We start from the raw sequence: 27,027 nt of genomic DNA on the forward strand, positions 1-27,027 counted from the left end.
CTCTTATCCACCATAGAAGTAGTTTTTCTTATTTTCAGTTCAACTTTAATGTAGTTATTGTGTATTTCATACAGTATTTAAAAAGCTTGTTCCGCAACGGTATCTGTGTTTAATGTGAGAATCGTTAAAAGTGACATACGGAGTTATTATCTGTAGTGAAGCGTGCTCGTCTTTCTCGCTGTTCAACAAGCAACATCATTTGTGTTTTCTTAGCTACATCATTAGCATGTTTCTCTGACTGCGTATTAGATATTGATTGACGCAGGAGGAGCGGGTACGGAAAGAACATTCCAGAAGAGCCAAATTATCATGAGGATGGTATATTGGGGCGAATCGTTGTGGAGTGAGGTTTGAAGTGCTTTTTAGATGGAGAGAGAGAGACAATAGGACTGAATTAGCTCTGCTGGTGTCCCTGATAGCGCCGGTTGTAAAATGTGCGAAAATAACAAGGGCCTGACAGCTCGATCCCAACACCTCATCATCATCATCATCACCATGGGAACCAGCGTGCCAAGAGCTGCGGAAGAGACGTGCTCATTTTAACTGAGCTTTAAGGCTGCACTCGGCATATCGCGCTGTGGCTACTCTCTGGCACGCCGCATGCATTTACTCCCTCTCTCTCTTTCTCACCCACTCACTTACTCGTGTATTCATACAACCCCTCATATGTTTTTGCATCTATACAACTGGAAAGAAATATCGTCTTTGTCTTTGTTGCTAAACAAGAGGGATCTTATTGTTGTACTGTCACTTCGCAAAACAGTTTTGCCATGTATTCTTCTGAATACTTTTGTTTGTATTTGTGTGTTCCTGTTAGGATTTGTTTGTTTTTAATCTCTTCCTATGCAGCCTTAAAAGTGGCTGACAACTGGCAAATAGAAAGGAATAGTGCCGGGACATGCAAACAGGGTATTTGCATATGGCAAATTGTCTCATCAGTGTATGCCGCCCAACCAGCTGTCAGTTTTACCCCCCTCCAAAAAAAAAAAACAGCTGCAGAAATTAGAACATTTTCTAGATGATAGCAAATAACGGATTTTGGAAACTGTAATGTGCATTTTAAGACATTATTTTTATGCAGTTGTTTTATATTTTTATATGTTTGATATCCAAGAAAGTTCATATCCAAGAAATGCCATTCTCAAACTCTGAATGCTAAGTTAAAAGTAGGTGATAAAATTTGGAATAAATGGGAACTAACTCTCATGCCATGCATGCCATTATGCCACGCAAAAGAAATTCATGTACTTATGTGGTCCTTAGGGGGAAAATGAGGCAGAAGTACAATAAAAGCATCTAAAGTAATTTCAGGATGTTTCCTATCATTTTAAAAGATCAGAAAGTATCTATGACAAAGGGTTCTAAAAATATGGCTTTATATTTTAAAAAAAGTGTTCACGTGGCTCAGTTTGCCCCAGGTTAGGGGTAAGTTGATCTGAGTGGGTAAGATGCACCAACTCGGTGTAAACTAACCATCTGACTTAATCTGATTCAAACCCATGTGAATTTACCTCTTTTAAAAACAATTTTTGGAATTTCTTTTTAAAAAAAAAAATCATATTTCTTTTCTTAAGTCTTACATAAGTCTTTTTAAATTTCAATCTTTTAACGTTTTTTGGCATTTCTGAAACAATATATTAAACGTTGTAACATTCCCAAACTAAACACAGAGTTCACTGAGTAAAATAAATAAAAACTGAATTAAAATAAAAAAAAATTAAATGCTAATAAACATTTTATTCAAAAAATTCTTGGCACGGTAGCTATGTTGAACAAGCCATTAGGGACTACAGGTGGAAATATATAATTATAATGTGATGAAAAGCATCTTTTTTTATTCTTATCAGAGATAAATTTGGTGTACTTGTATATTGTCACTATCAAATAAACTACAATTAATGTGTATATATGTATATATATATATATATATATAAGAAACTAAAACAAATGTGTAATATCACATTAAAATACCAGTGTATACTTAAAATATTAACTTCAGTGCCTTATGGTGGGGTAAAGTAAAATGCTGACTCAATTTACCCCAAGGCAACTTATCCACTGGTTCAACTTACCCCACTCTTCCCCTACAGCCAGAAAGGCCTAGATAGTTTGTTGTTTGTTGATTTATTTGATATCCAGAGGTCTTAATATGACTGCGCATTACAGTATTTTATTTATAGTGCCTGCTAAAGCAAGTATCCATATTACTCAGGGTTGGAGGTTTTCAGAAGCCCCCTTTCTGGAGTGTAACTTGCACATTTGTGCTACAAATATGAACTATTCCTTAAATTATTTTGTGGCTTATTTAGACATTAAAACCCTCCCACAACACCATTGTGACAGTGGGTACATTTACTTTTAAAAATCTACCTTTATCATTTTGCTTGTTTGATCCTTCAATTTATTGTTCATTTGATTATCATACACTTGTTTCTATCATTTGATAACATATTCAAAGACATAATCAGACATAAAGGCAAATGAGAGTATGTTGAAAACTACATTTCTGCCTGCACCACATCTGTTGATGTTTTCTTAAAGTTCTTTTCTTTACACTCATACTACACTTGCCATTCATTTTTGGTCTCAGATGAGAAGGACGAAAGCCACCATCACTGAGTTTGAATTCTGTTTTTTTTTTTTTTTTTTTTTTTTTTTTTTTATACCTCAATTTGTTTGTTAGGGTTATCAATCACTTCTGTCAACCAGTCATACTGACTCTTTCTGATGACCCGGCTCTGTATTTTTCTGTCTCTGTTTACAATCTTTGACATATCAACTTGAATAAAATTTCATCAAATCAAACTCCATCTCGACATGACTGAGCTCAAATTCCTCCTCCTTATCACCTGACCTTTTCAGATTCTCACATATGCTTTTATATTGTAGATTTTCTTCATCTTGACTAGTTTTGGTGTAAATATTCAGTGCAAGCTGAGTTCTGGAAGCTGCTTTAAATGGATGGCTCACCCAAAAATGAAAATTCTGTTATCAATTATCAAAGACCTTCATTCTTCTTCAGAACACAAATTAAGATATTTTTGATGAAATTTGAGAGCTTTCTGACCCTGCATAGACAGCAACACATCAGTAGTTCAACCGTAATTTAATGAAGCTACGAGAATACTTTTTGACTGCCAAGCTCCCCACCAAAAAGCAACTTCATTGAGGCTGTTTAAGGGGTCAGTCTTGTAAATGAAATGCTTGTGTCCTTCATGCTTCTGTGCATCTTCCTCACACACACTCACATCCCCAATGGCCCATAGTGCCCACTCCTTCCACCGCAGACACCCTCCAAGACATACTTCTGCTTAAAAGAGAAATGTCTTTGAAGTCCTGTCAGTTTCCGAGACAGTGCAGTCGCCCTGTCAACTCCGCTTAGCTGCGATCCCATCCCTAGCATCCCTCTGTTATCCTCCCTCAAGAGCCTCAACGCCCAAAAGAGCAGTCTGAAGTCCATTATGTGAGAGTTAGTGGGTTCAGGCCTGCGAGATGATTCTGAAGAATATCCGACGCTTATGTAAGCGAGTACAGCGCACATCACTGCCTGCTGTCCTGTTACAGTCATTTATGAGTCAGTGAAAGAACCATGAGAAATACATTTGTCAGAGAATGAGGATGAATCAGATGTGTGAAAGAGCTTTGAGACGGTGTGCCATCTCTGTTTTATTAATACAGGTTATGATTGTGTTTCAATGAAGCGGGTTACAACTATGAAAATAGCAGGTGGAATTTAATGTTCTCTGTCTCTCTTTCACAGTTTTTCAATGTTCTGCATTGATATGATAAATAAGTAGATTCAGTGTATTGTAAAAAAAAAAAAAAAAAAAAAAAAAAGAACTGTGTGAAAATGTTGAAAAGATTTGATGGATGGATGGATGGATAGATAGATAGATAGATAGATCTGATCGCTCTGTTTTTCTCTCTTTGTCTCTCAGTTTCATTCTCACGATCCTACTCTTGGTCCACCAGCCACATCCATATTTACATGGTGTTTCTATGCAGTCTCTCAAACGACAGCTCCCCCCTGCTATCTTTAATGGAGGCTTTCCTCTCCCAGTGTTACTGTGTCAGAAAGCCTATCATTTGTAAAGCCGGGTGTTTGCGGTGAGACGATGGTCGTCCGCTGTAAGTCAACGGGGCCTCCTGGACCCCCGAAAGAGTTGAAAATGAAGGCTGCACACGCAATGTCCTCAATCTCCAGGGAACAAATGTTGAGTGTGTTACGGTGCATTAATATCATCAAACACACCATGGGAATTTTTTGAAGTGCCACCATGCGCAGGGCTTTACACAGCTAGGAATACAGCCATTACGCTAGTGGTGAGGAGCTAGCAGCGATTTAGCTGTGTGTTACTTTCAAAAGAGGGAATCATTAATGTACACAGCTTTTTTTTTTTTTTACCATACTGTAAAATCAAATATTTTCGTGCAGTTTCTTTGGAAATCTGATTATGAGAAATGCTTTGACTTGTTTCTTGTGCTGTGTATTTTCATTTTGTCGTGGCTATGTAGAATTACATCCTCTCAATTATTATTATTATTCATTTGCTTTTTCTTCAGCCTGGAATTTTAATCCAATTGGAGAAAATGGTAGGTGGCGAGCTGGTTTTCGTCACACCCCAGTGCTCTAATTGATTGATTAAAGTAATTGATTGGTTTGGGAGGCCCTGCAACTGATTAAAATGCTTTCAGACACGGGCAGATTGAAAGGCAGCATGTTCCAGCACACTCTCTGGCCCCCAGGGGCCCATGTCTGGCTCTCCTTGAGGAGCAGAGACAGTGGCTGTACGTTGGTGTCTATGTCCGTGCTGTCCATCTGGTCAGTGGAATTAGAACAGTCTCTGGTTAGTTGGCTTACATGTGTCTTGTTTCTTTCCAAATCATTTAGACATCTATTGTTTTAGCTCACATAATCACTGCAACATTTGTTTGATTTAAAAATGATCTATCTATCTATCTATCTATCTATCTATCTATCTATCTATCTATCTATCTATCTCTATCTATGTCACTGTTTCTCTGTCTGTCTGTCCATTCTGTTTGTCTCTGCCTGTCTCTGTCCTACCATCCATCCCTCCATCCATCCGGTCATCTGTCTGTCAATCTGTCTGTCTGTCTTTGATTGTCCATCCATCTATCCCTCCATTTATCTGTCTTTCCATCTATCTCTCTGTCTCTGTCTGTCCATCCATCTCTTTGTCCATCTTTCCATCTATTTATTTGCCTGCCTCTGTCTTTCCATCCATCCATACTTATCTCTGTCTATCTCTCCATCTGTTTATCTGTCTGTCTCTATCCATCAATCCGTCTCTCTGTCTCTCCATCAGTCATCCATTAAATCCTTCGCTCTGTCCGTCTGTTCATCTGTTTATCTGTCTGTCTCTGTCTGCCCTTCAGTTAATCTGTCCGTGCGTCCATCCATCCATCCATCTATATGTGTCTGTCGATCTATCTGTCTGTCTTTGATTGTCCATTCATCCATCCATCTGTCCATCCGTCCATCCGTCCATCTATCTCTCTCTGTCTCTGTCTGTCCATCCATCCACCTCTTTGTCCGTCCTTCTATCTATTTATTTGTTAGCCTGTCTGTCCGTCCATCCATCCATCCATCCATCCATCCAACCATCTGCCCATCCATCCATCCGTCTGTCCATCCATCCATCCATCCATCCATATCTGTCTGTCTGTCCATCTGTTTATCTGTCTCTGTCTGTCCGTCCATCTAGCCATCTGTCTAAATAATTTTTTTTTAGCTAATAATCAGCATTACAGTGGTAAACAATGCAGCAGGCACAATGTCTTGCTTTATGCATTTAGCATAAAGTGCAAAAAAAAAAAAACAACAGCATAGCAGTGCATTACATTTACAGCACTTTCATTGTGATATTGCATAATCAACTGGCACATGCACAGAGGGCACTTGCTCGTTGCTGAAGGTTGTGCAAAGGGTTTTGCTCCCTGTGCACTGTGACTCAGCATGTTATGATGTCACTGTTTTTCCCCTCTTTTCTCCAGATAAATGCATGCTTTGCTTTTATTCTGTGTTAAACAAAAGTAGAAACATGGCCCCACCATCCTGAGGGAGCTTGACAGTCTTTCTCTCATGAACAGATGACAGGAGTGTTTTATCAAAGCAGGAGCTTTTGCTAGAGGCTGGATGTGTGAGTGTGTGAACGTGTTTTTCTGTGTGACCATGTGTCTGTCTGAGGATGACATGCTGATGAGGCCTGCAGGAGGCTCAGAAAATGAAATAAAAAACTGTTTTTGGATTCACAGTGATTTGCTATTCGCAACCCATTCAACAAATGTGATATTCAATGCAAAAAAATGTATGGTGGACTTGTTTTCACCTATTAGGAGTTCAACGGATTATAAGATGGGGGGTTTTATACCAAAATGCAGCTGAAAGATTCCAAAATTTTAAAAGAAGGACAATGTTTTCTTCAGAATAAGATGTACTGATGAAAGTGTTGCAGCTTGTTCCTTGTCTTATTGTGAACAAAGTTAATAATTTTGAAACACTTTTTTTTTTTTTTAAGCTAGAATTTCTTGGTTTTCTGGAAGAAGTCTGGCAGAATAGATCTAATTATGAGTTAGTGGTGTATGAATTGGAACCTGTTTGGTTTGTGGTAATAGCTAACAGTCGTCAGGGATGGCTAACGAGCTGTAACCAGGCACAGAACAGCCTTGGCTGTAGATGCCAGACTTCGGGTCCAGTAGGTTTGGCATCATACAAGAAGAGAAAAGAGACTCATGCAGAAAAAGAGAGAGTCAGAATTCAAGGGACATATTGACTTCTTTGGCAAGAACTCTAAGCTGAGAGTTAAAAAAAAAAAAAAAAAACGAAAAGAAAAAGAAGAAACGAGTTAAAGAGAGCAGTGGACCTGTACAGGAGGGAATGAGAGCAAACAAGAACAGAGGAAAGAATGAAAGAGAGCTGAGCGCTGGTGGAATGCTGATCCCTGCATATTTAGCTGGCAGATGGCTGAAATACAGGTATTTTACCTATAGTCATGTCAAATCGCTCAGATCCTATAGATCAGTGGTTCTCAACGGTTGCGTCGGGACCCAAAAATGAGTCTCAGTTCTTTTTGGATTAGAGATGCATACGTCTTTGAAAAAAAGCTAGATGTACTACAAAAAAAATACAGAGGTTTTGATAGTCTACTATTTTAAAGTTTTAGTACCATTTTAGACAAAATTTTGAAGGGCCCCTAAAATATAAAATATGTAAAATATATACATAAGAAAAAACAAAAAAACCTTTAAAAACTCAAACAGTTGGACAAATAATTAACCATCATGAACTCATCCCTGGTCAGGATCCAAAAATGGGTCTCAGGATTGTTTTGTTCACACTTGCAGGAAACATTGTTTCCAGGTTCATACAAGGTGCTTAAAGTGGTTGAAGTACTTGAATTTGACTTTTTGAAATTTAAGGCCTGGAAAACCCTTGAAAATAGCAATGTTCCTGAAGAGGTCCTTGAAAAGTGTTTGAATTATTGAAAGACAATATATCTATGAAATAACTGTTTTAAGGTGTTTTCTGTAGCAGTATTGACAATTTTGTGTAAACATGGCTGAAGACACAAAAAGAGGAACAACTTGTGACTTCGATCGTTCATTTCAAGCGATTCACTAGCAAAAACCAGATCAAATTTAAAGAGCCATTCATTTTCGAATTTCAGCATCACTTGTAATGATTTGACGTAATGATGTAATGATGGAGCGGGTTCGCAAATCTTTTGCTTTAGATCGACACTTCGGAGCACGGGTTGCAAATCATTTGATTCAGATCGGGACTTATATTTTATATGATTATAGCTTGCTAAAATGCCTCATATTTATCTGTTTGGCCCAGAATTTGGACAATTACACTTTTGCTGCCTTTACAAAGTTAGCAGTTTTACTATTAATGTCATATTAATGTTTTTGTATATTATTGAGTCTATGCAGCTCATTGTAACATTGAAATATTACATTTTAAGGAGCTTCCTAGTTTTGTAGTTTGTGCTATTGTAATGGAGTATTTCCAATTCTGAAGCAAAACCAGTTGGAACCACTGAAATAGACATTGTGCCTTTAACCTCAGCTGAAACAATTTCAGCACTCCTCCAAATGCTGAATTTAATTGCTGTTTGGATCATATCAAATAGCGCGATTGTCTTTCCACAGATGAGCGTTTGATAGCAGCCTGAACTCAAATAATACATCAATCCAGATCAAACAGACTGCGAGCTCTCGGCTTGTCTCTGCTCAGCTTTCATTAGAACTAACTGCCTGGGGGACTCAACAAACCACATATTTTCAATCCTTAGAGAAACCTTGGATTTAATGTAAAAATCAATGCTTGTTCTGCCTCTGTTTCCTGTTCAGCCTTGTTCTGAGGTCTCACAAAAGGGGCATCGCTGTAAATAGATGTGTTGTATTCTCTGCTTTACTAAATTCTCATTACACTGCTAATAGAAATAAGCCCATGGAAATCCACAGTCACCAGGCTGCTTTTTTGATCATCAGGCTTGTCGTCATAGTTTTTGACCTCTGATTTCTTTTCCTGCCTCTTGCAGATAATGACGACCAAACGAATGAAAAAGATGACAGTATGGGCCAAGGTGAGTGACAGCGTTTCCTAATGCAGTGTTCACAATTGCAAACAAGATGGGAAATTATCACTTCCAATATCCTGGAGCCCAACAAAGTTTAATCCACGGCATCTGAATCGCTCTCTCCATGATTAATCGAGCCTTTTGTTGTGGGTGGCAGCTCTACAATTGCCTATAAACAAGAAAACAAGAGTCTGCATTTTCTCTCCGAATGCCTGAAATAGTTGTGCTGCCGTTACCATGTGCAGCTTTGGTCTTTTGGCAAGTTAATTGAGATGAAGGTTGCCAGGTGTTGTGCGCTCACAGGCCGGAATTGTTTTGGACCATAGTCACACTGATTGAAAGCTAATCGGACTCGCTCGCCATCTTGTCGGCAATGACACAATCAAACGTTATCAAATGGGAATGTAATTTGCTTGGCGTGTCTTCTTTTAACGGTGGTCCATTCAGATGCAAATCACCGTACCTTCTTTGTTGACTTTCAGAAAAGCAGAGAAGATTACAAGGCCTTCATCTGGAAGCCTCTTTAACTGTACATTAGCAGTGACAAAAGAGATAGAAAATAAAGGTGTTTCATTGTGACTAATGCGCGTTTGCTACAGGAGCTAAATAGACAGCGGCAGGTACAGCATTACAAATGATTCAGTGCTAAGCTAATTCCCAGCGCTAGGCCCTTAAATCCGGCTTACATACCCACAATGGTCCCAAACCTGCTTAAGCGACTGTCAAAAGGACAACTGAGCATCATACAATGGTAATCTAATCTGGGTTTATCTCTTGCTTTAGGATGGACTACAAAACTGTACAGGTTGAATGATACCAGTGTCTGAGAACGATATAGCAGAGTTGCAGTCAGAATGCAGTAACAGTGATGTTATTGTTAGCAAAACTATTTAAAATTGTTTTTATTAACTAAAATAAAGCTATAATCAAATATATTAGATAAAAAACTTACATTTTAAAACTTGCCATATCAAATGTATGAAATGTTGCCTTATCAACTAAATGAAATAAAACAAGTTAAAGTATTAAAATTACTACAACTAAACTGAAATGTAAAAAAAAAAAAAAAAAAAAAAACAAGGCTAGATAGAAATATTTATTAAATATTAATTCAAATGACAAAAACATAAAATCGCTAGAACTAAAATAACATTTAAAACTGTAAAAAAAAATATTTAAGCTAAATTTAAATATAATAATAATAATAAATACTATAATAGTAATTAAATAATACTAAAATAACACTGTATAGTAGTAGTGTTTTGTTTTCGTTTACATTTGTGTTTGCTTGGCAACCAATCTGATGCAATCACAACCGTTTCTGCGGAACTACATTGTTTGGTGGAAGAATAATGTTTGTATTAATATTATTACACTTTATTTGCTCTGTTTTATTTTGTGAAACCTTACTACGTAGTACTATATGGTACTAGAACCATATTATAAAAGCAATAAGCCCCGTGAAGCCATGGTTTACAGTGAATTTATAACAGCTAAGGGGTTTTAGGCACTCCATTGCGCACCGTGCCTAACAACATCCCTCAGCTGTTATAAATCCACTGTAGACCACGGCTTCTTGGGGATTATTGCTTTATTAAAATTGCAAAAAATATAAATATTTAAGCTAAATTAAAATATAATAATAATAGTAATAGTAAATACTTTAATAGTATATAAATAATACTAAAATTACTCTGTATAGTAGTATTTGATAAAAGTGAATTCTGCATTCGATGTCCCCTAAAACTATGCTACTATACAGTGTTACAGTGTTATTTTAACTGCCGCTTTTACTCTGCTTTGCGTCGTGCCTAACAACGCCTCTTAGCTGTTATAAATTCACTGTAAACCACAGCTTTACGGGGGTTCACGGCTTATTGCTTTTTTTTGTATAAAATGGATAGTTCCGGTCCTTGATTCAGATTGGTTGAGCTGCGTTCGAAGCTGTTGTAAATTACTCTACAAACATACACCTTTGTTTACATTTGTGTGTTTCAACCACAACTGTTTGCGAGGAACTACATTGTTTGGCAGAAGAATAATGTTTTTATTAATATCATTACACTTTATTTTTTGAAACCTTACTTTAAAAATCCACTCACTCAAACAGTGTCAATTATCAAGCTGTTTTGATTTTCTGAGCAGTATGACATCATTTTGCTCAGGCCCCACCCACAACTACTGACGGACTGTCCAGTATTATCATATTTTCACCCTCAAGCTGCTGTAGCGACAACGTCTCGTAAGCAGTGCAGGTGTTTTAGAATTTGATGTAAAAGTGAACATTACAGTCTTCATTTTCGCCCAACATCAGAGTCACTAAGAGTCACTTAGTTTTGTTTTTGATGGTAACACACCACCAAATACACAAAAACAGAAGGGAGAGGCGGGGTGAGCAGTATCACCTGTGAACAGAGCTGTTTTTGACAAGGTAAAATAGGTGTTGTTTTACATAACCATTGAAGAATTTTAACCAAAATATATTGCAAACATTTCATGCAGACCCTAAAGAATAGAGCTGCCCTCAAATAAAGGTTTTTTCTGTTTTTTCTGCATTAACTATTAGTCGCACATTTATTAATAAACTATATAAATCATAAAAATGAGCCTTTAATTGGCTACATAGCCTAACAAGCACTTACACAAAAAAAACTTGTCACAGCAGCAGATATAATAATTATGAATGTGTCAGGGAAAAACAGCAAGGAGGCTGCATTAACGGTTTATTAATTTACGGATAAACTTGTGCTTCCTTTTTTTTGGCTTAAGAGATGAAGCCAGCTACTCGTCACCTCTGCAGTAGTGATGCGCCTGTGTGCATGTTTCATGTGGATTACATAATCTGAGAATATTGATTTTCTATTTGAATTTGCTCATTTAAAAGTAGACATTTCACTCTCTATAGATAGATCTGTCATGTCTGCAAGGCAAGTACACGTGGAGTTTCTGAGTTTTGTGCTGAAAGCGCATCCTGTTTGCTTTAACTATTTTACAAAAGCCCAACTTTTCGTTGTTATTGTGAGTGCACACAAATAAACATAGAGTCTTTACAGATTCTAAAAATACTTTTATTTGCATGACCAAAAATGAGCGAGTGCACCGGCGCCTCCATCTGTCATGCGGTGAGTGCGTTACTATTAAGCTTCCACACTATGCACAGACACTTGAATAGCGCACATTTTTCTACTTTAACATTAGATTGAGCGACCACACAAAGTTGCTACTACTTACATATTTTAGATGATAATACATATTTGAGGTCGATGAATGATAGGCAAGCGTTTGGATGTCCTGCCTGATGTACTATATTATCACACAGACCAGCTTTTAACGACCTCTCCGTCACAGACTCGCCACTTCCCATAGAATTTTTTTTCTGCGACTAAGCAACTAATAAAATTTTGGTCGACCAAACCTCTTCTCGTCGACTAACGGTTAGTCAACTATTAGTGGGCAGCCCTAATTACGAATCATACCAAGTTGTGGAAAATGGGCAGCCGATGTCCCCTTTAAATTAAGCTGGAAAACTAAACCCAGGTCAAACATGTCTCCAGCAGTCACTTAAAAGCCATGAAATTATGAGATGGACGTTTTCTGGCAGGGTAACAAGGCCTGCATTGATCGTTTCCACAAAAGTGAGATGATTGAAAAAACAGAGGGTGAAAGGGAAGGAGGGCTAAATGAAGCATCTTAAGTCAGGAGAACATTTTCATACTTTAGTGACATGAAGCGAAAAAAAAGTAGCATGCTGTGATTTTTACTACAAATGTGAGAAGCTGTTCACAGGAATGGAGCTGTGTAAGCCAAGACGCCCATCAAAACCAGATCCGATCCAGAACAAGCGTTTTTTCAGCAACCAGCTTTGACTTTTTTACGGGCGGGCTATAAACCGGTATTTTGAAGCAGTCCGAAAAGCGTCTAATAGCCCTCTGAACTACTGTAAGTTCTTCTGTTGGGGCTTTGTGCGGATGTGTTTACTTCTGCACAAAACCAGAGAGACCAATCACCTCTTTTGTGGACACTGTTATACCTCATTGTAAACACTGGACCGGGATGACCCGACATGGCAACACCTATCAGGATTCGATCTTGTTCACAACACAACAAGTATCACATCTACACACACACACACACAGAAGCTCCCAGCACCCTGCTTTGCCTGCCCCAGCAGTTTCGGCTAGCTTAGCCTCAGTTTCATTCAGTGAATGTCTGACTGGCAGCCAAGCTCTGGCCTTTAGCAGCGCTTCACTTAGCCGGGGCTCTGATTCTCTCTCTTTTTCTCTGGAACCAATTCAAAGGCTCAAATGGTTGCCATTCTCACATGGAATTGAGGCTTTTTTTCCCTTATCCCCCTGTATCAGCTCTCTCCCGCTCTCTATCAATCAATCCGTTTCTCTCCCTCTCTCTGTTTCACCTTCTTTTTCTTGCTGTCTTTCACCGAAATCCCTTACGTTACACTTTTACAGGCCCCATTTTTTATCAGCTGGCTTTTGCCGAGGCACACAAAAGCCCCTGTTGATGCAGAATCACCTGGTGCATGTATATGCTCTCCAGCAAGGCCTGCGACACAATAGCAGGATATTCCTTCGCTCATTTCACCCTTATCAGAGCTGTTCAGTATGGGCAATCTGTGCCTTGTAACCTTACATTTTTAGTGTGCTGGCAGTTTTTGAGTTTTGAGATTAATAGCTTTTTTTTGTTTATGCATATACAACGGAGAACAACTACTCATAACTGTGTTTCTTTTTTATTAAGTTTTGTTGAATTTAATGCTGGTGAAAATGAGGCTATAGGTTTAAAGTCTTTACAATGGCACACACTGTATAAAGGTCCTAGATCAAGTCATTTTTGCCAGCTCACAACTTTGTTTTATTTCTTTTGGAAAGATGTTTCATCAGCTAAACAATCAGTGTATTGTTAAACAACAATACAATCTATTGAACGCACAGTACATCTATCCTTCAGAGACTTGCTTTTATTCCCGCCAAAAATTAAATATGGTATTGTACTGACTGTGAATATATAACACAAGTAAAACTTTCTAATGAAATCCACCATAACTGTATTTATTGTGCAATTTGTTTTGCAGTTTGCTTTTCTTTGCTTTGTTTTTGCACCCAGAACACATTTTTTCAGAACGTCTGGAGTTATTGATACTACTGTAAAATCATAATTAATTTGGGTTTTATTTTATTTTTCAACCACCTAGAACACATTTATTTCAGAAAATGTAAAATTCTAGTTTTCTGGTGAAAATTCTTACGAGTGGTGTGATTTTCTCGACAGAGAACACGGAGCCCAAGGAAGGAGGGGAAGATGATGGTGATCCTGATAAAAAAGGTATGAGAAAATTTCTGTTCTTGTGAGTGCAAGTTCAACTGTCAAAGTCAGTATCACCCAGCATTACCATCTTCCAGGCATTGTTGAGGGAATATCAAACTAAGTCTGGAAACTAAGTGTGGAAACCTGTTTAAGGAGCCATTAGCCTTCGAATTCTGCCGTTTCAGCCTCTTCGCTTGTGTAGCACTGAAACAATTACTTGCTTCTCAATAAGATGGACCAAAGATAATTAAATTCGTACACTGAAGGGCGGCAGCAGGCTATTAACACCACAATTTCTCCATTTGTCTTAAAGCCAGAGGGTTGGAGATTGTGTTTTTTTTTTCTTTCTTTAATATTAAAGCAGGCAGCACTGATGTCTTTGGGGAAATTTCCCCAGGCTGGTATCTCTCTTCAATATGCAGCTCAAAGAACAAAGTCATTTTTTTTTCTTCAGTAAACTGATACTTTAGCAAACAACAACCTACCAGATATTTCTTGCTAAACAGCAAACATATTCCAGGACTGCACTTACAAACATTTACCATAGTTTCTGCCAAAATACTGATACTACTATAAAATCAAGTAATTATTTAATATTGTGATTTTTCAAATATGTATTTTTTATTGTTTGTTTTATTGTTTATTTTTTTTATTGTTTTATTGTTTATGTTTGTTTTTAGTAAGTTCATTTCGTTGGAAACTTTTTAAGGAGTATACTGTAATTAATTAATGAATAAAATAAAATAAATTAAAATAAAATAAAATAAAATATGAATGGCTGCTGTGGTTGCCAGAACGTTACTGTAAAAATACTATTTATAAAACACTTTATATTACAAAATGCAGTAAAATAAAACATGAATGGCTGCTGTGGCTGCCAGAATGTTATTGTAAAAAAACACTATTAAAAAAACTGTATACTGTAAAATAAAATAAAATAAAATAAAATAAAAATTTCTGCTGTGTTTACCAGAGCATTACCATAAAAATACTGTAAAATAGTGTATACTGTAAAAATATATATTTATATTTATATTTATATATATATATATATATATATATATATATATATATATATATATATACATTTATAATAAATAAATAAATAAATAAATAAGTTATAAAATAAAGTAAAAATAAAATAAGAATGGCTGCTGTGGTTGCCAGAACTTTACTGTAAAAATATAATTTTAAAAAACTGTATATTTAAAAAAAATAATAAATTAATAAAAATAAATTAATGAAAACTGCTGCTGTGATTACCAGAGCATTACCAAAAAAATAAAAAAAAATAAAAATAACAATAAATAAATAAAAATACTATTTAATTTAATTGAATTTAATTTAACGCTGTGATTGCCAGAACTTTATCCTAAAAATATGGTAGCAGCATTTTAGGTTTTGCACAATTATTTAACGTACATTTACAGGGGAAAACGTATGTTTTATTAACTGATATAATCTTAATACTAACCTACTGAATTAATGAAATATATTCTGTACCTTTATAATCCACTGACAACCACCAGAAAACCCTAATGCACATAACTAATAAGAACTAAGTAACTAAGAAACAGTTATTTCAATAAAAAGCTGTCAAATGTGAAGTGTAAAACAGAGAATGTAGTTTTTCGCTGTAGATGAAAGATTACTTGTTCTTTTCACTTTTTTTTACTATACAGTTTTCCAAAAAAACAACTATTTTATTTTATAAACTATATATTTTACTGTAAAATTACATTAAATGTCTCATTAGATTTATTACAATTTACTATTAAACAGTTTTTTATGGTAAAAATTTTTGGTTTTAAAAATTTGTTACCATTAAAATTCTTTTTTTATCTTGCATGTCTAAGCAAAGTTCACAAATTCAGGTTGTATTTTATGTCACTGCCTCCATAACGTCTCGCACATCTAAACTCTTAATGGGAACCAATCCAGTCACAAACACCCTTGTTCACAGCCCCCTTATTTAACCTTCACAGGGCAGCGTAAACATTAAAGCTAGCTCTGCAGAAGTTGAGCTCAAAGAACAAACAACAGCGTTTGTTACGAGGCAGCGAGGAGCAGAACAAAGCGTGTTAAAGCGGCACAGTCTATGATTTATCCACAGGTGTTAGCTGCAGCCGTCGTCCTCTAGCGCTGTCGCCAACATCAAATGCACTCGCTCTAATACGGTGTCACTCAGAGAACAAGGTACGGCGGCACATTAAATATGTTTTTGAAATCACTTTTTTGATTCATGGAAAACGAGCTTTGCATGCACATTACCCTTCCGCCAGAGCCTGCAGCCTACTGGATTCCCGCCGGCCGCAACTTTGTTTTTCACGAACGGAGGAAGTTGATATACAGCCGTGGTGGGATATTGCTTTGTATTACACATTCACTACTCTCCCTGAGGGGATGCTCTCTAACTGAGGTTAGAGCAAGAGGGCCTTTTAGACAGCCCGCTAATGACAGAGAAGCATTAGTGCTGTTCTCCCTAAAGCAGCACTTCATACATTCAGATGCTCAGGGGACAACTGGCCCCGAAAGCACTGATCTGGAACTCTCTCCGTGTTCCTCGACGGGTTACCTGTGAGGAGCGGAAAGGAAAACAATACCTTATTCCAGCTAGGCTCCCACTTGCCTTTCCTCACAGCAAAAGAATGTGCGAATCTCAGAGGTTGCTCTTTCTGGAGAAGTCAGATTGTGAGACAAACAGACAGAAAGGAGTTTCAGAGGGCATTAGCTGCGGCTGGCGGGTTTAGTCTCAGTTAGCGCAGACACGCTGAAGCGCGGCCGCGGCGAGCCGTTCGATCCGACCCATCAGCGCCGGGGTTGTGGCCTAAGAGAGCCGACGAGCTGCTTGGGTGGAGAGACTGGACTTCTTGACAGAGTTCTTGGGGGATAAAGTGATTTGTGATGTAATCCACATGAAATCCATACATGGGGGGATCGGTGTGCCGAGAAATGAGAAGGATTGTTCACACAACTGGACTGAGCATTTTAGCACCCCCGGATAGCTTTTCAGATGGCCTGTGGGGTGAGTGTGTGTTTAGCGTGTGTGTCATGCGGCATTTCAGAGATTAGGAGGTGACAGGTTAGATAGGCGAATCAGGATGCGGAGCGGCAGGTCGAGCTGTTAACTGTGTACTCAGCAGATGTAGAAGGCAGAGGGGGCATGTTTGGAAAGGGAGAGAAAAAGAGAGCAGGGCTGTGTGTGGAGGAAAGAAAGAGATGTGAGCCATCATATCTATATTGCTAATGCATTTTGTCGTATTTTCCTTTAGTTTAACCTTCTTAATTACATATTTAAAGGTGCTCTCAGTATTATTCCCTTATTAAAAAAAGATTTACCCCTGAAGACATAAATAGCACTTTTGAAAAATGTTTTATATAATATACATTTACATGAGATGAAGAATCGAGCGTATCACTAGCCTAATAAAATCTTGTTAAAATCATCACTTGGAGGCTGCGTTTATTTTATGTGAAAAAATATTATATGCATTGCTCAAAGGAAAAGTTCACTTCCAGAACAAAAATGTACAAATAATTTACTCACCCCCTTCTCATCCAAGATGTTCATGTCCTTCTTTTTTCAGTCGTGAAGAAATAATTTTTTTAAGGAAAACATTTCAGGATTTCTCTCCATGTAGTGGACTTCTATGGTGCCTGCGAGTTTGAACTTCCTAAATGCAGCTTCGAAGGGCTCTAAACAATCCCAGCCGAGGACGAAGCATCTTATCTAGTTATACAATCAGTTATTTTCTAAAAAAATAAAATAAAATAAACATTAACCCTAACTGTAGGTCAAAACAGGTGATCAAATTTGTTAGATCACCTGTCATAATAAAGAAAAAACACAAATCTTATTTATTAGGCTAATAACAAAATGAAACAACTAAATAGTCTTTATTCACACATAATAACCAAAAACCATGGGCTCTGGACCACAAAACTAGTCATAAGTAGCATGGGTATATTAGTAGCAATAGCCAACAGTATGGGTCAAAATTTTTTATTTTTTTTCTGCCAAAAATCATTAGAATATTAAGTAAAGATCATGTTCCATGAAGATATTTTGTAAATTTCCTACTGTAAATATATCAAAACTTAATTTTTGATTAGTAAAATATTAAAAATATAGTAAATATTGTCCTGTCCTAAATTTTTCAAAAAATGTCTGGTTTTATGGTCCAGGGTCACATATATATTATATTTTGCATGGCCTGCATTGGTCTTGATAACAGCTTGCTGGCATTGTTTTTATGTACTTTTCCACAGTCACTGTTTTTATTGACTTCCAGATAGTTTCTAGTTGTTCCCAAAGACTTGCTTTTGATTAAACTTTCATGCAATCTGTCTTTGAATCTATTAAATCCCCAAAATAATTATATTTTAGCATTAGAAACACTACTGTGACTAAAGAGCTTACGCATACTGGTGTGGATTAACCATTACAGGAACATGAAGAATGATTTTGGTTATCACCAATACTGTTAGCTTAGGGCACAAACCACCTTACTTTGGGTGGTGGTCTAATAAATTTGATAAGCACTGTATTTGTATATTTTATATATGTGACCCTGGACCAGTCATAAACCAGCCATAAAGGTTAATTTTTGGAAATTTAGATTTTTTAGAGAAACTGAATAAAGAAGCTTTCTATTGATGTATGGTTTGTTACAATAGGACAATAGCCAAATCTGCAATCTGAGTGTGCAAAAAATCAGAATATTGAGAAAATTGTCTTTAAATTGTCCAAATGAAGTTCTTAGCAATGCATATTGCTAATCAAAAATTATGTTTTGATATATGCACGGTAGGAAATTTACAAAATATTTTCACAGTACATGATTTTTACTTAATGTCCTAATGATTTTTGGCAAATCAATAATTTTGACCCATATAATGTAATGCTGGCTATTGCAACAAATCCAGGGTTTTACTCTTGTAATTTTTTTTTTATTATTATTTCATAGATTTTTTTATATATATATTTTTTATGTTTGTATTTTAATTTCTTTTTACTTACTAATAGAATATAGTAATATTTTGCACAACTACAAATGGTTTAGCAATATAACTAAAGATTTTTTCCCCATTTTATTAAAAACAATTAAATTTTTTATTTTACATTATTTTACAATTTTGCATTACTTTTTTATTCTTGTTTTTTAAGTTTTGCTTTTTGACCCGGTTTCCACTACTATAATTATTTTACCATATTTTAACATTCCTTATTGCACACATGTTGCAATGTTTTGTTAATAAATAGTTTTTCATCCCATTGAAGCCCACAAATAGAAAAAACCTGATATGAACCAAATGTGCTTGACAGAAAGACGGACAGAATGTGTGTGTTAGCGAAAGATAGAGGCAATGAAATAGGAAAAAAACACACAACAAGAGGATGGAAAGAAAAACAGAGCAGGAGGGGTCAGTGATGCATTTATACCTATGTGGACAGTTTTACAATTGTATATTGTAGATAGTGGCTCAAGTGTCTCCAAATCCAGTTTCGCACAGCTGGAAACACGGCCGTTAAGCTCTGACCCTGGCAGAGAGCGAGGCACTGAATCAAAAGACTACGCACCGCGTGAGCTACGTGCAGCTCTTAAAACTGGTAGCCAACACACACACACACACACACACAGAGAAGGTAGATCCTGGGCTGCTGAGCAGCATCTGTTGATTGTGACACTCTCACTCACCTTTCTCTCTCATGTCTCATACATTTTTCATGGTGCCGGTTTTCTTCACCATGAGGGCCTAACTGACAGGAAAGAGAATTCCCCACCATGCGAAGGGAGGAAGTGCTCAGACTAGTCTGCTGTTCGATCCTGTATGATTACGGATCCATAGTAATGTGACTAAATGTATGGCATTAGAAATATTTTCTAGATTGCGTTTCTGCGTGTACACAAGCGAGCGTCCTCCTGAACGTGTGTGTTTGTGTAGCATCTGTCAACTGAACTCTATAACACTACTGCCATCTGCTGGTAGAGCAACTCACTGCTGGGTCTCTGAATTGAGCTTTATACCCTTATTCAGCATATTGCTTTACAAAATCATAAAATAATGAAGCATGGCATTTAATGCATTTTTCAGTGGCCTCAGATCTCCTTTGTCTTCTTTTAAAGTTAGTACAGAGGCTTTTTGTCTTTGCTCTCCGTTGTTTGGATATATAATAAACAAAAAGTCATTTTTTTGATGGATGTGATTACACCATACTAGGTTTTTTCAATGTCTCTCTTAACCGCTGGTGTAATTTTAAAATCAAGAAAATAGCTTACTCATATTTTGAAACTTCTAAACCTTCCATCTTTAACTGTTTTAACTTTGCGTTCTTTGCTTTTAACAGCTTCCCATGTAAAAGAGGCCAATCGTGACCCTTTGTCTCCAGGTTATAAACAACATCCCTCATTGGTGTACACAGTGATTGTATGACCCATTGAAACTGAGAGGATTCATCATCTTAGCTTTACCTTTAGGTTCCTCACAGAATACCATCAAAAACGAGGGCCTTTTTTGTAAAAGAATGCTATGATTGTGCCCTGCACACAGGATCATGGGTTAACATGGGTCTATGTATGCCTTAATACTTTCCTTCCTTCCTGTGAATGCAGCATTTTCTCAAAGTCCACAGGGTCGCTAACCTTCTCCCACATAATAATTCATATAGTGAGCAAAACATTGAGTTTCAGTCACTGGAGAAATGACCTCTGCCCTCTAAATGAATAAGTCACTATATCATAATCTGCTGTTATTGGTTTATCAATATTGAGGAAGAAATCTAGAAGCTTCAGTGGGTGTGAAGCAGCGTTTGTTTGACAGGCAAGGCTAACTGAAAAACACAGTACCTCTGCTATATCGTTTGGCATATTGTTTGTTTTCTTTTTGTATTATTTTTAAAAGTATGTGTTGAGAAAGTAAATTGCTCAGACATTGGAAAATTGCTTCTCACACCAGCTTGTTAAAAAAGCCAATTATGTCAGCAGCGTAATGGCCATTGTCAAGCACAGTGGATTATTTGTGTCAGGGTCTTCATTTTCCAATTCATCCCAAACCCCATCTGGGTTAAAGAGAGAGAGAGAGAGAGTCCGGTAGAGCGTTGTGATATAACTGAGGAGAGGAGAGAGGTAGAAGGAGATGTCAAGTTTAGAGGACTAAAGTGACTGAGAGGGACCAAATTAAACCCACCTGGGATAAATGCATTCTTGTAAGCCCCTGGGATGCACGGCAGTGGGCTCATGCGAGATCTGTGTGGGGTTTGCGGAGATGTATTTAGCTGTCCGTCGGGACGGCACTCGGTGCAGTCTAGAGATATTGAGGGAGCGCAAAATTAGTACAGCCATGAAACATCCCGTATGCCAGAACTATTATAAATATTTGATGTAAAACATGACCACAGCAGTAGAGCATTCCTCGAGACAAATGTGTGGACTGTATTATCATAGATCTTGAGGGAAGATAAATGTGCCAAACAGCATTTTAAAATACCCGTCAATGTGCTGGGGTTATGATACTTTTTTTTTGAGGGTTGTTTGTTTTTCTTTTTAGGGTTTGCTGTTTTCCTGATTTGTTGTGTTTTTTTCTGTTTTGACATTCTGTTTGTTTTTATTCAGCTTTGTTTTTTAATGTTTTGTGGTGTTTTTCTTTTCTTCCCTATTTTGTTTTGCTTAGATTTTTCTGTTATTGTTTTGTTGTTGTTTTCTCATTTTGATTTGCTTCTGTTTTTTTTCTTTTCTTTTATTTGTTTTGTTGTTTTTGGAGTTTGTGAAAATAATTTTGGTACCATGTTTACTCTTAATACATCTATGTTATCTGTGACTTTTTTTTTTAGGTGCAAAGGATGACGATAAGAAGATCCAACAAGGTAGGCCTTTTGTGTATAATCACTTGTATAATCAAATACATAGTTTATCAAAGATCTTGAAGGAAGATAAATGTGCCAAACAGCATTTTAAAATACCCATCAATGTGCTGGGGTTATGATACTTTTTTTTTAAATTTTTTTAGAGGGTTGTTTGTTTTCTTTTTTGAGAGTTTTCTGTTTTCCTGTTTTGTTGTTTTCCCTTTTTTTGTTTTGTTTTTTTCTGTTGTTTGTTTTTACTCAGCTTTGTTTCTGTTTGTTTTTTAATGTTTTGTTGTGTTTTTCATTTCTCCCCATATTTTGTTTTGCTTAGATTTTTCTGTTCTTGTGTTTTCTCATTTTGATTTTCTTCTGTTTTTTTGTTTTGTTGTTTTGTTTGTTTGTGAAAAGAATTTCGGTACCATGTTTGCTCTTAATACATCTGTGTTTATCTGTGACTTTTTTTTTTAGGTGCAAAGGATGACGATAAGAAGATGCCGCAAGGTAGGCCTTTTGTGTATGATCATTCAAAGCTAAAGACAAATGCATAGACTAGTTTATCAAGGATCTTGAAGGAAGATAAATGTGCCAAACAGAATTTTAAAATACCCATCAATATGCGAGGGTTGTTCGTTTTATTTTTTGAGGGTTTGCTATTTTCCTGATTTGTTGTTTTGTCTTTTTTTGTTTTTTATGTTTTGTTTTGCTCAGACATTGTTTTTTCAGTTGTTTGTTTGTATTCAGCTTTGTTTCTGTTTGGGGTTTTTTATGTTTTGTTGTGTTTTTCACTTTTTTCCTATTTTGTTTTGCTTATTTTTTTTTTTCTGATGGTTTTATTGTTGTTGTGTTTTTCTCACATTGATTTTCCTCTGTTTTTTGTTTTGTTCTGTTGTTTTTGTTTGTTTGTGACAAGAATTTCGGTACCATGTTTACTTTTAATAGATCTGTATTTATCTGTGACTTTTGTTTAGGTGCAAAGGATGATGATAAGAAGATCCAGCAAGGTAAGCCTTTTGTGTATGATCATTCAAAGCTAAAGACAAATGCGTTGACTTGTTTTTCAAGGATCTTGAAGGAAGATAAATGTGCCAAACAGCATTTTAACATACCCATCAGTTTGCTGGGGTTATGATACTGTAGTAGTGTTGTTGTTGTTGTTTTTTTTTTTTTTTAGGGGGTTGTTTGTTTTCTTTTTGGGGTTTGCTTTTTTCCTGTTTTGTTGTGTTTTCTCATGTTATTTTTAGACTAGACATTAGACATTTTTTCTGTTGTTTATTTTTATTTCTGTTTGTTCTTTCTGTTTTGTTGCGTTTATCTCGTGTTTTTTTCTGTTTTGTTCTGCTTAGATTTTTCTGTTACTTTTTTGTGTTTTTCTCATTTTTTGTTTTTCTTCTGTTTTTTTTTTTTGTTGTTGTTGTTGTTTTATTTTGTTTTGTTGTTTTTGTGACAAGAATTTCAGTGCATGTTTACTCTTAATACATCTGTCTTTATTTTAGGTGAAAAGGATGACGAAAAGAAGATCCAGCAAGGTACAGTAGGCCTTATGTGCATTATTGTTCAAAGCTAGAGACAAAAGTGTGGACTACGTTATCAAGGATCTTAAAGGAAGATAAACGTGCCAAACAGCATTTAAAATACCCATCAATGTGCTGGGGTGATGATACTGTAGTAGTGCTTTTTTAGAGGGTTTGTTTTCTTTTTGGGGTTTGCTTTTTCCTGTTTTGTTGTGTTTTCTCATATTTTTTGTTTAGTTTTTTCTGTTTTGTCAGGTTTAGACATTTTAATTTATTCAGTTTTGTTTCTGTTAGTTTTTTCTATTTTATTTTGCTTAGATTTTTTCTTTTGTTTGACCTTCTCATTTTTTGTTTTGGTTTCTGTTTTTTGTTTGTGTGATATATGATATTATATCAGGGATCTTGAAGGAAGACAACAGTATTTTAACATACCCATCCATTTGCTGGGGTTATGATACTGTAGAAATGTTTTTTTAGGAGGTTGTTTGACTTCTTTTTGGGGTTTGGGGTTTTCCTGTTTTTTTGTTTTTTTTGTTTTTCTGTTTTATTTTGCTTAGATTTTTTCCTGCTGTTTGTTTTTATTCAGTTTTGTTTCAGTTTTTTGTTTTCTGTTAGTTTTTTCTATTTTATTTTGCTTAGATTTTTCTTTTGTTTGTCTTTCTCATTTTTTGTTTTGGTTTCTGTTTTTTGTTTGTGACAGAAGAATTGTAGTACCATGTTTACTCTTAATACATCTGTGTTTATCTGTGAACCTTTTTTTTAGGTGCAAAGGATGACGATAAGAGCCAGCCAGGTAGGCCTTTTGTGCATGATATATGATATTATATCAGGGATCTTGAAGGAAGACAAACAGTATTTTAACATACCCATCCATTTGCTGGGGTTATGATACTGTAGAAGTGTTTTTTAGGAGGTTGTTTGACTTCTTTTTGGGGTTTGGGGTTTTCCTGTGTTTTTGTTTTTTTTGTTTTTCTGTTTTATTTTGCTTAGATTTTTTTCTGCTGTTTGTTTTTATTCAGTTTTGTTTCAGTTTTTTGTTTTGTTTTGTTGCATTTTTCTGTCTTTGTTTTTTGTTTTGCTAATTGTTTTTGTAGTGTTTGTTTTTTGTTGTGTTTTAATCATTTTTTGTTTTATTTGTTTACTCTTAATACATATGTATTTATCTGCGATTTATTTTTTTGTTTTTTTAGTTGAAAAGGAGGACGATAAGAAGAGCCAGCCAGGTAGGCCTTTTGTGAATGATCGTTCAAAGCTAAAGACAACAGCATTTTAACATACCCATCAATGTTCCAGGATTATGGTACTGTTGTAGTGTTTTTTTCTCTGGGATTGTTTTCTGGATTTGTTTTGCTTAGACTTTCTTCTCTTGTTTAGTTTGATTCTTTTTGTTTTGGTTTGCTTTCTTTTTTTTTTTAGCTTAGACTCTTTCTGTTGTTTTTTGTTTGTTTTTCCTTTTTCTGTTTCTTTTTATCATTTGTTTGTTTTGTTTTGCTTAGATTTTTCTCTCTTTTTTGGTTGTTCTTTCTTTTTTTGTAACAGAAGAGTTTTAGTAACATGTTTGCTCTTTAGAAGTATGTATTTATCTTTGACTGTCTTTTTTTTCTTTTTTTTTAGATGAAAAGCCAGATGAAGAAATGATGAGCCAGCAAGGTAGGCCTTTCGTGTATGATCATTCACAGCTAAGAGAATTTTGTTTTTCTTGGCATTGATCTTCATTGAAAACCCTGAGACTGGGTCGTTTCCGAGTAGTTATAGTTTACAAGAAGAGCAGGTCTGCAGATTTACTTAGGTCCTTGTCTCTTCTGAAAGACACGTTATTAAAATGTTCCTGTGTCTTGTTACCCTACTATTTAACTGCTGTCATCTATCTCATCTTCAAAGTTTAGAAGCAACATCAGTTTGTCTGTACTTATTAATCTGCAACATTATTTTATTTACTACAACTTACTGATTGGTGTGTTCATCCTGAGTTGAAATAGTTGAAACTTTTCCAACTATATTGAAGATGGGATTAAATAATTTGTGTGATGCTGTAATATCAAATTTTAATATTAAAATCAGACTGAAGTTTCTCATCCTCAGTGAGCCATTAAGAAAAAGACTTGTTTGATAATCAAACATCAGCTGGAGTCTTTCCTGTTCCTCTTCACAGAGGAATTTGTGCTTTCATTTCTGCTTGCCAGCAGCAGGAGTGATTAGATAACAATCATCCTCTCTTCTTTAATATGGGATTAGCCACTGCAGTCTGATGAAAGGACCAAAAAAGATTTTTCTTGCTTGTTTTTTTTTTTTCTTTTTTTTTTTTTAAAGGGGGATTTAAGAAGAAAGACACAAATCTTGTCATTAAGTTCTTCTCTTGTTTGATTTCAGAGGAATCAACTGAGGATGTGCCGATGGAAAGCCAGAAGCTAGGTTTGTCATCATATTGTTTTTCCCATTAAATATGGATTACCACAAGCAGCAATCAGATGATGCTTACCAACACATACAGTGGCCCCTAAAAAGTTAAAAACTTAAAACACACTTAGAAATGTGTGTATGAAATTGCATTAGATAACAAAATATCAGATCATTTTAAGATCACAGCATGCTTTTCATAAGTTTCTAAGATTTTAAGTAGTAAAACAAGAGATTTTAGTATTAAAAATGATTGGGTCATTCTATAATCAGGGGTACCTTTAGAATTTGACAACGTGAAGAAAAAAGTTTTCCTGTTTCCCAAAAACCCAAACATGACCTTACATAGCTGCTTTGAAACTGTCTATATTGTATGAAGTGCTTTATAAATAAAGGTGATCTGTAGGAATAAGTGCATAAAATACCATCTATGTTTGCTACTGTCCACTATGTTACCTTTACTGGGTAACACAGTTGACAGGTAACTTAGTTGACATTTTTAGTGTTTTGGGCCTGTACTCAACATGGAAGCCTAGAGCTACTGAGCATATGGTATGTTTAGAAATATATTTTCATAAACAAGACATAAGTTTTAGTTAAATTGTCTTGTGTAAATTGTGTAACACTGTTGACAGTCAATTAATCCACTCTTGACACAGGTTTGCTAGTTTAACCAGTATTAGGGGAAAAAGCGAGAATGTAACTTCTAGTGTTTCATCCATGTGCTTCTAAAGCAAATATCATCATACTGTGCAAATTATGTGAGAATAGGACAAACCATTCCTCTTTAAGTGCGGGTTTTCTAGTGGGTAACTTAGTTGACAATGGTTTTTCGGACACAAATAAAACAAGTTATATCACAATAAACACTTATTATTTTTAAAGCGCACACCCAAATGTCTTGATAACCTAATCTAACTGAAGGCAAAACTATGAAATTAATTTATATTTGAGATAATTTTCATGCTTAAATGCAGAGTACAGAGTACTTTACAAAATCGGACAGTTGAATACCAGGGTTGTATGTGATATGAACATCATTTTTGAACAAAAGATATGGTTTTTTCAACATACACCGCCCTCCAAAAGTTAAGAAACACCCTAGAAAAGTGGGGTTTTGGACAGTATTGGTAGGAATCCTTTTTTATTTGTGATAATTTTGCACTGATAAGGGACAACACAAATTACGAAAACATATTTTATTACATAAACAGTTTATACATAGAAAAAAATTAAATTTTCGATTCATCAAAATATCCACCATTAGCAGCTATTAAATTCATTGTATTCTAAGCTTAATTGGCAATCAGTTGTTGAAGCTATTAAGGTGTGCTGACTCAAATCT

The 27,027-nt window shown here is 35.8% G+C and overlaps 1 protein-coding gene across 10 annotated transcripts in view; it reads left to right on the forward strand.

Moving 5' to 3' along the window:
• The window catches only part of macrod2 (mono-ADP ribosylhydrolase 2), a 668,211-nt gene that overhangs the window by 605,000 nt on the left and 36,184 nt on the right, over positions 1-27,027 (forward strand). For 2 of the 10 annotated variants that reach the window (XM_051125202.1, XM_051125209.1), the window contains exons 10-19: positions 8,571-8,615; positions 13,896-13,949; positions 21,763-21,795; positions 22,243-22,275; positions 22,743-22,775; positions 23,268-23,300; positions 24,049-24,078; positions 24,476-24,508; positions 24,900-24,935; positions 25,656-25,697. In XM_051125202.1, coding sequence (XP_050981159.1) covers positions 8,571-8,615; positions 13,896-13,949; positions 21,763-21,795; positions 22,243-22,275; positions 22,743-22,775; positions 23,268-23,300; positions 24,049-24,078; positions 24,476-24,508; positions 24,900-24,935; positions 25,656-25,697 — 372 coding nt within the window. The remainder of the gene's footprint in view (positions 1-8,570; positions 8,616-13,895; positions 13,950-21,762; positions 21,796-22,242; positions 22,276-22,742; positions 22,776-23,267; positions 23,301-24,048; positions 24,079-24,475; positions 24,509-24,899; positions 24,936-25,655; positions 25,698-27,027) is intronic. The other 8 variants (XM_051125205.1, XM_051125203.1, XM_051125204.1 and 5 more) reach the window with 8 other exon arrangements.

The sequence above is a fragment of the Labeo rohita genome, chromosome 13 (assembly GCF_022985175.1).
Source record: "Labeo rohita strain BAU-BD-2019 chromosome 13, IGBB_LRoh.1.0, whole genome shotgun sequence".
Lineage (NCBI taxonomy): Eukaryota > Metazoa > Chordata > Actinopteri > Cypriniformes > Cyprinidae > Labeo > Labeo rohita.